Source organism: Carassius auratus, chromosome 33 (genome assembly GCF_003368295.1).
Source record: "Carassius auratus strain Wakin chromosome 33, ASM336829v1, whole genome shotgun sequence".
Taxonomy (NCBI): Eukaryota; Metazoa; Chordata; class Actinopteri; order Cypriniformes; family Cyprinidae; genus Carassius; species Carassius auratus.
Window position 1 is genome coordinate 3,418,750 of NC_039275.1, and position 11,581 is coordinate 3,430,330.

The window sequence follows — 11,581 nt, forward strand, 5'->3', positions numbered from 1 at the left end:
TGAGCTTGCATTGTAATCAATTGATGGACTGGATTACTTGTGGATTATTGTGATGTTTTTATCAGCTCTCATTCTGACGGCACCCATTCACTACAGAGCAACCATTGATGAGACACTGATGCAATGCTACATTTCTCCAAATCTGATGAAGAAACAAACTCATCCTAATCTTTTAAGGCCTTAACATGGACCGATGCATTTCTGTTCTGTTATAGACCTGATTTTTTCCCGGTGCTCAGTGCAAAAACCATCTTTAAAAAAAATCCTTGATCAAGTTTAATGCAGAACTTAAACATGCAATCAATAAAGATCTTGAAGTATAAGCATTTCATGAAAAAGTCAATATAGCACCAATAACTTGTTTATTTTCCATTTGACATAAATCACAAAGCCTCTCTTCGAAAGGTTTTTTAATTCTATACAGGCATTTATGCATTAAAACAAGCGGATGTTTTTACAAAAGTTTGGACGTCATTGTTTCACTAGAGACCTTATTTTACTGTGGTGCAAATTCAGAAATTATAGTAAATATATAATTATGCAATTGCAAAAAAAAATGTTTTTTATTTGTATTCCACATTCACAACCTCTCTCTCGAGTTGCTGCAACAAGATTTAATTAAACAATTCCCAACACAGTTATAAATTGAATTCGATTCATTCTTGTCACAGTCCACTTCTCTGATGTTTTGACAGCTGCTCTTCATCTTCATCATCAGACCATCATCAGACTCTCCTCACTGTGTGTATACTCGTGTAATGTCGTTGTATTTGCCCTCTGGAGCCTCATGGTTTGTAATGGGAGGCGTGTAACTCGGCCCCTCGTGCTGGAAAGGGAACAAGTCTGTATCTGGACTGAGCGCTGCTTTATAAAGCTCTTCTGACTCCAGTTTCAGCTCGTCCAGCGCTTGTCTCTGAGCCTCCAGAGCCTCCTTGATGGTGTCCATCTCCGTCTGGTGCTGGCTGTACTTGTATCTGGACCATTCCTTCAGCAGAAGAGCTCTGCGCTCGCTCTCCTCAAAAGACAGTTTAGGAGCGTCACGGATCCTGGAGAGTACACAATTTAGCTCAAATTACCTAATCGCAATAAAAAGAGGTTCCACCCTTTGTACAATTTAAAAACATTTTCTGAAAATCAATAATTCAAGTTAACAAAACAAGAAGTTTGTTTAATATTTTTGGGGTATAAATGTTTTTGAAATAAGCTTTTCTGCTCACCAAGGCTGCGTTCATTTATACAAAAATACAGTAAAAATGTGTAATATTATTAGAATTTAATATAGCTGTTTTCTATGCAAGTATATATTAAAATAGAATTTATTTCTGTGATGTGCAGCTGAATTGTCAGCATCATTACTCTTTTTCTGCTCACCGAGGCTGCATTTATTTGATCAAAAACACAGTAAAATTGTAAAATATTATTACAATTTAAAATAGCTGTTTTCTATGTGAGTATATATTAAAATAGAATTTATTTCGGTGATGCAGCGCTAAATTTTCAGCATCATTACTCTTTTTCTGCTCACCGAAGCTGAATTTATTTGATCAAAAATACAGTAAAAATTTGAAATTATTAAAATTTTTATATTATTACTAATATTATTAATATATTATTACAACTGAAATAAATTACAGTTTACAATATATTCGAATAGAAAATAGTTTTTTTTTATTCAAATAATATTTCACATTTTTACTGTATTTTTGATCAAATAAATGCAGCCATGGTGAGCAGAAAAAGAGTAATGATGCTAAAACAAATTCACATTTGATCACAGGAATAATTTACATTTTACAATATATTCAAATAGCTAATAATAATTACATTTTTACTGCATTTATGACTAAATAAATGCAGTCTCGATAAGCAGAACAAATTATTCCAAACACAATTCCCATTCATCCACAGATTTGACAAGTACATCTAGAAGATAATAAGGAATAAATGACTTTTAATCAGAAGTTTAGTTAAAGATGCATGCTTTTACCTGGTCTCATCAAAGCACTTAGCGGGTGTAATAAAGTCTTCGATGGGAATCAGTTCGGGAGGAACTTTCTCCAGCCTTTTGAGCTTCTTCTTTAAACGCTCCTTCATCATTATCTCTCGGCGCGGATCCACCTTCTTCTTCTTCTTGGGTTCTGCTCTGTGGAGTACAAGCAACATATGTTAATGCATTTAATACAATGAAACACTCTTACAAAAAATAAATTTATATTTTAAATATTATACAAATATTTTTTTAAAACAATTTCTCTTTCTATAGTGTTGATATATATTTTATATTAATAAATAAAAATACATATCTTGCACAATATGGTATGGTGACTTATTACATCCAGTACAGTAAGGGAATAGTTTGTATCTGCACTGACCTTAATGGCATTGATGTTTTAACTGAAAGCACTGATGTAAACCAGTGACTGTGTCTGACAGCAACCACAGAACTGCTACTGTAAAAGAATAATTCATTATTATCATCATAATGATCATAATAAAGAGAAATACAACGTTACTGTTAACGCATGCACATGGATATCTAAAGTCAAATTCGTAACGTTACCATGATGCTTGACTCGATATAATCCGGCTTGCAGTACGACACACAATCCCTGCCATAATTTACAGCAATATCGAGTTTATAAACATCAATTCTGAGAAATTAAAAAGCGCTTTATATTTTCCGGTGTCCAACGTGGATCTGTAGGTCACGTCCGCTTCTACAGACGCACTTTCCACATTTATACATTTTCATCTTTGAATGATATAAAGTATAATTATATAACATACTTATTAAATATATTAAAAAAATAAAATAAAACGCTTACATGAAAAGTGATATGTTATTGTAATTTCGTGACGTAATATTTTTTCGAATGTAAAGTAAAGTTTGTCGAATGTTGTGAAGTGAATGCTAAGGGCAAAAAACGTTTTATTTTTTTATGTGATTGCTTTACACTTACAAACAAATTGATTTAAAAATATATATATTTTTATAGAGGTTAATAAGTTATTAATAAATAAATAGGCATGAAACGCATGGTTTGTTAAAAACAATTATTTATTTTTTTCATTCAATGATCAGTTTTTAGGTTTCAGGCTATTTTTAGCCAAACTTTAGTATGAGGATGTTTCTCAACTATGATATTAAAAATATACTAATGTACTTTATGGAATATCTGCATAGAAATGTACATTAAAATTGATATTCCCATTCTATACAATGCATATAATTTGCATATTAATGGATTCTTGGGGCATACCATAATGAAAAAAGCATAGGAGTAATAATTTAGCAACATTTCATAAAAATAAAAAATAAAAAAGTTTAGTTTCACAAAAAAAATTCTCATATTTCATGGAAGAAGTTTGAAAATGTTTCATGCAGTGTTAAAGAAACATAGAAAATAAATAAAATAAATAAGAAATATATTAATATTAATTTTATTAATATTTTGAATAGTTTTTAGCTTAATTTTTTAGTTTTTCAGTTAAATGTTAAATGTTTTGAAATGTTGTTGTTTGCATTTGTCATTTGTATATAATTTATTTAGTTTTGAAATGTGTAAAGGTGTTTATAAAGTTTTAGCTTTTAGTTTTGGATCTGTTTTTAGTTGTTTTTTGCTACTGTTGTCCTCATTTGTAAATTGCTTTGGATAAAAGCATCTGCTAAATGACTAAATAATAATAATAATAATAATAATAATAATAATAATAATAATAATAATAATAATAATAATAATAATAATAATATTATTAATAATAATAATAATAATAATAATAATAATAATAATAATAATAATAATAATAATAATAATAATAATAATAATAAAAGAAATAAGGAATGCATTTTGTTTTTAAGGTAAGAATTCGTTTGTGTTTGGAATTTATTTTTATTTTATTTTTTTCTAGACAATTTAACACCAAAAAAAAAAAAACCTTTTAAAATAAAAATAAAAAACGTTTTGGTATTAAAGTAAATTGAAAAAGTTTTTTTTTTGTTTCTTATTAAAATGTAGGAAATAAAGTAATTAATAAATAGCAAACTTATAAATATTAGTACAAAAATATAGTATAACTATAGTATAAATAAAAGTAACTTCAACATCACATAAAAACTCTTTTCTGACATCAAAACACAAACAAAAGACATATATACATATAAAATATTATATAGAATATTACACTAAAAAAAAATTTCTGAGATCTGAATGCAAATAAAATAAATAACCTATGATAGAGTTAACCGCCTTTAAAAAAAATTATTTTTACTAAAATATTTTTTAATGTAGGACTTAAATATTAATTATAAACAAACAAACTTTAATAATAACCTTTAGTCTTCACCTTCTGTTTGAATTAATCCAACGTTATCTTCTTACATGTTTCACAGCTAGCTGCATAGAAATAAACCAATGTAAACTATTTTAAAAATAACAACTTTGAAATATCATTCCTGGAATTAGAAATTTGACTCAAAAGGCGTACATATAGCAGTGAATCAGCATATTTTCATGATTTTTGAAGATCATGGGACACTGAAGACTGTAGGAATGATGCTGGAAATACAGCAGTGCATCACAGGAATAAATTACACTTTACTTAGTAATAATTTTATTTTATTTACTTAATAAAAAAAGAATGTATGCATGATACGCATGAGAAAACTGCATGTATGGACAGTGGTTAACAACTGTACTGTATGAATCCTAAAATGAAAAGATGATTTATTGCTTTTTGACTCCACTCTTGACACTGCGCCTTTAAGACAAGAACACGACGAAAGACAAACCCACGTCACGCCTATATATACGTCAAGTGCCCGGATGTCAGTCTTTTTTCCTCTAGCTAAAGGTAACTGTGGCGTCCGTCTTGGTTCTCCTCAAATACAATCTGCGTTAATCCGATTCATCTGATACTAAAATCTCACTTTGCATCACGAATGAATGTTTAAGAAAACCTATAGCACTGATAACCGTGAATATCTGTGGATGTAATGTGTGTTTTAACGTATATCATGAGCGTCGGGGCCTGACGCCGGGTACGCGCGAACCGAAGCGCGATTTCTGTGTTTATATTCGCATTAAAGACATTAAACTCGATCGTGACGGGTTTTATGTGAATATAGTGTGGAGTACATCATAAAACGATGTTTGTCAGCGTGTATAGATGTGTATATATGTTTATATATTAGCTTTAGCCTGTTAGCACTGCTACATCAGGTCACGCTGTTACTGTAGCACCATGCTGAAGACTTGTATATTTATTTATTTAAATGCCCGTATGTATTTATAACGTACATAGTGTTTATGTATATATAACACACATATGTATACTGAGCGACCATTCATTGAAGTAACAGTTCTAAATGCATCAGTTGAGATATTAATGCTTTTCCCAACCATTTATGAGCATGGTAGACTAGAAGTACTGATGGTATTTAAAAAACGGCTCAATTCTCTTGTGTAGCACTTTTCGTAATGGATATATTTTGAGAGCAGCTCATGAGTAATGGATGTGTTTTGTGTGCATGCATGCTTTAATAACTAAAGTCACTGTGTTTTCTTAGATGGCTGAGGGCGATAAGAAGAAGAAGAAGGCGGCTCATAAGCATGGCAGCCGTAACCCTGTCCTGGTTCGGGGCATCGGACGGTATTCCCGCTCGGCCATGTACGCTCGCCGGGCCATGTACAAGAGGAAGACTACAGCTCCTGTGACCAAGGTAAATGTGTTTGTGTCTTCACTGCAGGGTCACAGGTCTCAGCTCAAACCTGGGGTTTTCTAACCGTCTGTATTGGTGTTTCAGGTTGAGAAGAAGATAAAGGAAAGGGCTCCCACCAAAGTCGTCAAAACTGTCGGTGGAGACAAGAACGGAGGCACCCGTGCGGTCAAACTGCGCAAACTGGTGAGGATTCATGACCAGATCACTGAGATCTTGTTTGGGGGTCAGAGTTGTATAACCGGAAACTTGCATCTTATGCACTTGGGTCCATTTTAACTCTAGTTTGAGCTTGTTTAATGCAGATTTTCTGTGATCTAGAACATAAATTGATGTTTTAAGACTTTTGTGAAGTGTGTTTAGCCTTCTTTGATCTTTCATGTATCTTTCACACTTTTGGGGCTACATTTTGTTCATCAACATGCATGTCTATTGATGAACCATGGCAAAATGGAAAAAAAAGTGAAAGTTACGAAAGTTAAATATTTTTTTTGCTAAAATTGAATATGTAGGTTTCATATTTTTGTGTGCAGTCATGAGTCAAGCTATAAGTAAAAAGTAATAGTTTTAAAATGTTACGAAATTGAAAATTTCTCATGAATATTGAAAACGTGAACCAATGTGATGCAAGACACATTGAAAGAAAAAAAGTAAGGAATTAAATGTAATCCATTGAATTCAAAGTAGCGGTTACTTAAAATTTTCTGATTGGTAAAAATGCTAGTCAAATCAAATTTCTAATGAAAATGATGCAAGAAGGGATAATTAAGGAAATAAACTGAATTCGAAGGAGCTGATGCTGGTAATTCTTAGATTTATATTTTCTTAGGTTTAATGATTCAAATAAAATGAATTTTGAGGATTTTTTTTCCCCCTTGCATCACTGGAATTTCTTGTCAGATTTGAAAGTGGATAAATGTTAGTAATGTGTGACCACGGAGCACAAAACTGAGATGTTAACTGAGATTTCTATTGATGTGCAGTTTATTAGGATTCGACAATATTTGGCCGAGATGCAACCATTTGAAAATCTGGAATCCAAGGATGCAAAACAAAATCTAAATACTGAGAAAATCATTTTTAAAGTTGTCCAAATTAAGTCGTTAGCAATGCATAACAAAGTTTTGAAACATTTACAGTAGAATATTTACAAACTATCTTCAAGGAACATGATCTTTACTTAATATCCTAATGATTTTTAGCATTGAAAAAAACAATACTATTGATCCATACTATGTATTTTTGGCTATTGCTACAAATACATGACTGCTTTTGTGCTCCAGGGACACACATTAAACTTCTTTTTTTTTTTTGTGCATCTCATTGAAGTTATCAGATAATGATCCAAATATTAAGATATGACACTCTTTATCCGCTTAGTTTATCAAATTATATGCAGAGTTTGGCTGATTTCCGAATTGCATTCAACATTGTGTTCTTCTTTCACGTCTGTTTGGTGTCCAGCCGCGTTACTATCCCACAGAAGACGTGCCCCGTAAGCTGCGGAGTCACGGCATCAAGGCCTTCTCTCAGCACCGCAGGAAACTACGCAAGTCCATCACCCCCGGGACGGTCCTGATCCTGCTGACCGGTCGCCACCGTGGGAAGGTACACACACATTCCCCATTTATCCGTCTTTTTAGGATCCCAGCATGCAGCCACACAAACACTCGACCACCGTTCATCTGAGCTCAACAATATTAAACCACACTTGATATTTAAAATGCAAAAGAGGTTCACGTGAGTCTCGACGCTGTTAACGGTCAATCCGTTTTCTTCTGCAGCGCGTGGTCTTCCTCAAGCAGCTGGGCACCGGTCTCCTCCTCGTCACTGGTACGTGATGGACATCTGCCGTCTGAAGCGATGGAGGGGGTTTGTTGCAGTGAATAATTGATCTGGTCTCTCTCAGGTCCTCTGGCTCTGAACCGAGTGCCTCTGCGGAGAGCTCACCAGAAGTTCTGCATCGCCACAACCACCAAAGTGGACATCTCTAGCGTGAAGATCCCCAAAACACTGACCGACTCTTACTTCAAGAAGAAGAAGCTGAGGAGACCCAAGCACCAGGAGGGAGAGATCTTCGACACGGAGAAGGAGGTGAGACCGGTTCTCCACGCACTGGATGGTTTTGCACGACTCTACTGATGTTTTCTGATCTCGTGTGTGTTTTGTGGTTCTGCAGAAGTACCAGTTGACGGAGCAGCGGAAGGCCGACCAGAAAGCGGTGGATTCTCAGCTGCTTCCTCTGATCAAGAAGGTTCCCGATCTCAAAGGATACCTGCGCTCCACGTTCTGCCTGTCTAACGGAGTCTATCCACACAAACTGGTTTTCTAAAGTGTGAATAAAATCTGTGGCAACCCAGACACTTTCTGTGCCTCTTTGTTCCATGCATTATTTAACGTGACTGGACGAGGGCTGACTGTAAGTGTGTAGAACGGAGTAATAATGGATTTTACACATGCATCTGATTTATAAATAAATCTATCAATAAATGGTTTAAACAAACATGCAATAAGACCATTGTAAAATGCACAAATAGTGGGATTTCAAAATATATTAAAGTGCATTTAAACAGCCAATTATGTTAATTAATTCTGCATGAATTAAATTTTATCACAGTTTCCCCAGATTTCTTTTACCAGATAATCGTTCTGCATTTTAGTAAAATAAAAAGATCAGGATGTTATGTAGTTTTTTTAGAAATGGCTTTGCAAGCGTCTCATTGCAGTCGCATGAAAAGTAAATAGTTTTAAGCAATGACACTTTCTAGATCTTGTACTCTTTGTAAACCGACTTGAGCAAATCCATAGGAAGGTGTAAAGGCACACACAAAAAAAATCTAATAATCTTTTAGCATTTAATGTATAAATAATTAGATGTGGGAGCATTTTAATGCAGATTATTGTAATTAAACTAATAATATCTGGGTAACAATATTCAAAATTTGTTTTTTAAGTATAGTCATTTATTATCATTATTAAAGAAATAATAATTAATTAAAGGCTAAACAAAGTTTAATTATTAATATTCACACATGCATGTATCATTCGTATAAATATATATATATATATATTTTCTGTTTCTTAGTAAAAAAAAAAAAAAAACATGTAGAATTGTGAGAGTTTGGAAGTCACTGATTAATCATCAGCACATCTCCTGAAGACAAGAAACTCCAGGCCAACATTCAAACCATTTTGCTTTAATTAAAAAAACGCAGGTGACATAAAACGCTCAAACTGTGTATAGAAAACAAAAATAAATACAAGTTTCTTTATGGCATTTCCCTTTGACACAGGCCTTTTCTAAACAATTATTAGAACAAAAGTAGAAGCAGCCGAGAGAAGGAAGGCAGGTCCCAGTGCAGGAATGGTTCGCCAAGTCAGTACAGTCAGTTCATAGTGGTCTTGAAACGAATGGGTGCCGTCGCTCAGCCCGATTTGAAGAGCAGGATGGCCACCTGACCCAGGTAGAAGTAGATGAAGTGTTTGGTCTCGTGAGTCACGTAGCTGCCGAAGTTCCTTCCCACAATGCAATGCCAGGTGGGGTTGTACTTTTTGTCAAACTCCTGCAAGGAAACATGTTTATAGGTTAATATGAAATGTTTTTTGTATTTGAGAGTGAATATCTTTTTCAGCTGCATTGGTTGGGGATTTGTTTTTTTCCATTCATTTTTTTCCCATCGGGATAAAAAAAAAAAAAAAACATTATGAACTTTAAAGTTGAAGCAAAAAGTACTAACATGTTTTTTTTTTTAAAGAAAGAGATATAAGCTTTTGAATTTAATAACTTTAATGAGGAAAATAACTACAATCCCATGGATCATTGTGAAATACATAAATTAATAAAAAAATGATACAATTATTAATTAAAATTTGTTGATAACAGAAATAAACTTAAAATTTTAGAGGTTTGAAATCCCCAATAAATTGTGGACATAATCAAGTAGAAGATGAATACAGTTATTAAAATAGATTATTATGAATACATTAAATATTAATGTAAATGTAAAAGTGTGTTTTATGTTTTCAGTATATTTTAATTTAAGTTTAGGATTATATAATTACATTAATAAAATCCATATATATTATTAATAAATTTAAACAAATTTTCTGTAATTTAATAATAAAAAAACTAATTAATAACTGATAAATGAATAAAAATGAAATGATTTTAGCATTTTAATTCAGTTAGATTATATGAATCAATATTTTTCATAATTCATAATTTTTCATAAATTAATCGAACTTAATTAAAATGCGAAAATCACATAACATCTAATGTTATCAATAAATAAAAATAGACTTTTAATGAATTAATTAATTTTCATTAAAATGAATAATTGTAAAAGTGGTCTTATGTTTTTATCATATTTTAAGTTGGGTTATATAATTTAATTAATAGAATCCATATATGTTTTTATTATGTTATATATGTTTTCATTCACCTTCTTGATGTAGGCGGCGATGTCCTTCTCGATGTTGTACTTCTCGAGGGCTTGTGTTGCACACTCCACAGCGTCCTGCTGCATCTCCTCAGACATGTCTGCGTTCTTGATCACCGCCTTTCTGTCCGACATCATGGATCTGGAGAGACAGAGACATGTGATGATGAATGAAGGAGTTAAACAGGGCTCAGTCTGAGCAGCACCCTGTGATGTACCCTATCTAGGGCTCACCCCAAACCCACAGTCCTCCAGCATCTGCTCAGAGCCGAGCGGATGGGTGTTATATAACATCATCAGCACATGAGATGCTCCACAGCCTTTATTCCATCACTATTGCATAACTTCACCAGGTTAACGTTGCCATGGTCACCTGAGCTTAAGATTGTCCTCAGCACCACCTATGATTATTATTATTACACCTAACTTAAGATAATTATTTTAAATTGATGCATATCTAATTTTTCATTAAGTAGTTAATTAAATAAAATAGTCTTAAGTAATTAAATCAACTTGTGGCTTTTAAAAAGCTTGTTTTTTATTATTAAACGATAGATGAAAGGCGTCGTGGTTATTTTTCCTTTTTTAAAATGTTTGGTGAAATAATTATGAATATTTTTTATTTATATCCTAATGAAACCTTTTATTATATTTTTTTTTTTTTATGTTTAAGGGCATGGTTGAAATATAGGTGTGCGAATGGTACAACATCGCTTAGTCTGAGCGAGACAGATAAAACACAGGATGATTATTTCTACAGACTGATATGCATCAAACGGATTGAGTCAATATTTTACCTTGTTTATTTGCAGATTTGTTGCCACGGAGAGAAGATAGAAGTGTTTGCAGCGCGTGATGCTCCACTGTATGCTCAGCACAAAAGTAACGTAGGTGTGTAACTGCCGTTGGCTCCTCCTGCTCTCGCCTTCCATTGGCTGTCGCTGCCAGGCCCGGCTCTCTGATTGGTCGGCTTTGCAGAGTCTCGCTGCAATGTATCTCTGCATTTTATATCAGACCGTCATGCCTTGCGCCTGACACGCTTCGCTCGTCTCCATAGCAACAGAGAAATCCGGAAAAAAGGCGGGATTAAGAGGGCATGGAGATGTTTATTCTTAACCGAAGTTTGAAATGGGTATTTTTTAATAAATATATGAATGAGGTGAAAAAATATTGTCTATTGCAGCAGACCATAGAAACTTCGCAAAAAGTGTGACAGTTAACCCTGTAATGCCTGACATCAGAAAGAATAGTTGGGGAAAACTATTAATTTAATTTTTAGGATAAATATCTAAACATATAACAATGTTTGTATAAAAATAAAAGCTTTTGCCTTCAATGCAATACGTGTTAATGCTCTCGGTCAAATTCCTGTAAGGAAAGACAGTATTAAAGGAGTCACAAAGTACCTAATTTATTATTTTGTATG

General features: G+C 33.1%; 2 protein-coding genes and 1 pseudogene across 3 annotated transcripts; 1 reads left to right on the forward strand and 2 right to left on the reverse strand.

The window, feature by feature from the left end:
- Positions 1–345: 345 nt before the first annotated feature.
- On the reverse strand, positions 346–2,725 carry mrpl40 (mitochondrial ribosomal protein L40). 2 transcript variants are annotated; one of them, XM_026217177.1, is made up of 4 exons: positions 2,561–2,725; positions 2,373–2,450; positions 1,988–2,143; positions 346–1,046 (listed from the first exon to the last, which is right to left on the reverse strand). In XM_026217177.1, exons 1-4 carry the CDS (start codon positions 2,614–2,616, stop codon positions 737–739), a joined length of 600 nt encoding a protein of 199 aa, XP_026072962.1. In that variant the 5' UTR covers positions 2,617–2,725; the 3' UTR covers positions 346–736. The 2 variants fall into 2 exon arrangements, with proteins under 2 accessions (XP_026072962.1, XP_026072963.1); XM_026217178.1 differs by having other exon boundaries at positions 737–1,046; positions 2,373–2,447.
- Positions 2,726–5,531: 2,806 nt separating this feature from the next.
- On the forward strand, positions 5,532–8,077 carry LOC113052749 (60S ribosomal protein L6-like). The gene is made up of 6 exons (XM_026217179.1): positions 5,532–5,719; positions 5,804–5,902; positions 7,181–7,324; positions 7,501–7,549; positions 7,626–7,810; positions 7,896–8,077. Exons 1-6 carry the CDS (start codon positions 5,567–5,569, stop codon positions 8,046–8,048), a joined length of 783 nt encoding a protein of 260 aa, XP_026072964.1. The 5' UTR covers positions 5,532–5,566; the 3' UTR covers positions 8,049–8,077.
- An 815-nt stretch (positions 8,078–8,892) lies between these two features.
- LOC113052751 (dynein light chain 1, cytoplasmic-like) lies at positions 8,893–11,174 on the reverse strand (annotated as a pseudogene).
- Between the last annotated feature and the right edge of the window lie 407 nt (positions 11,175–11,581).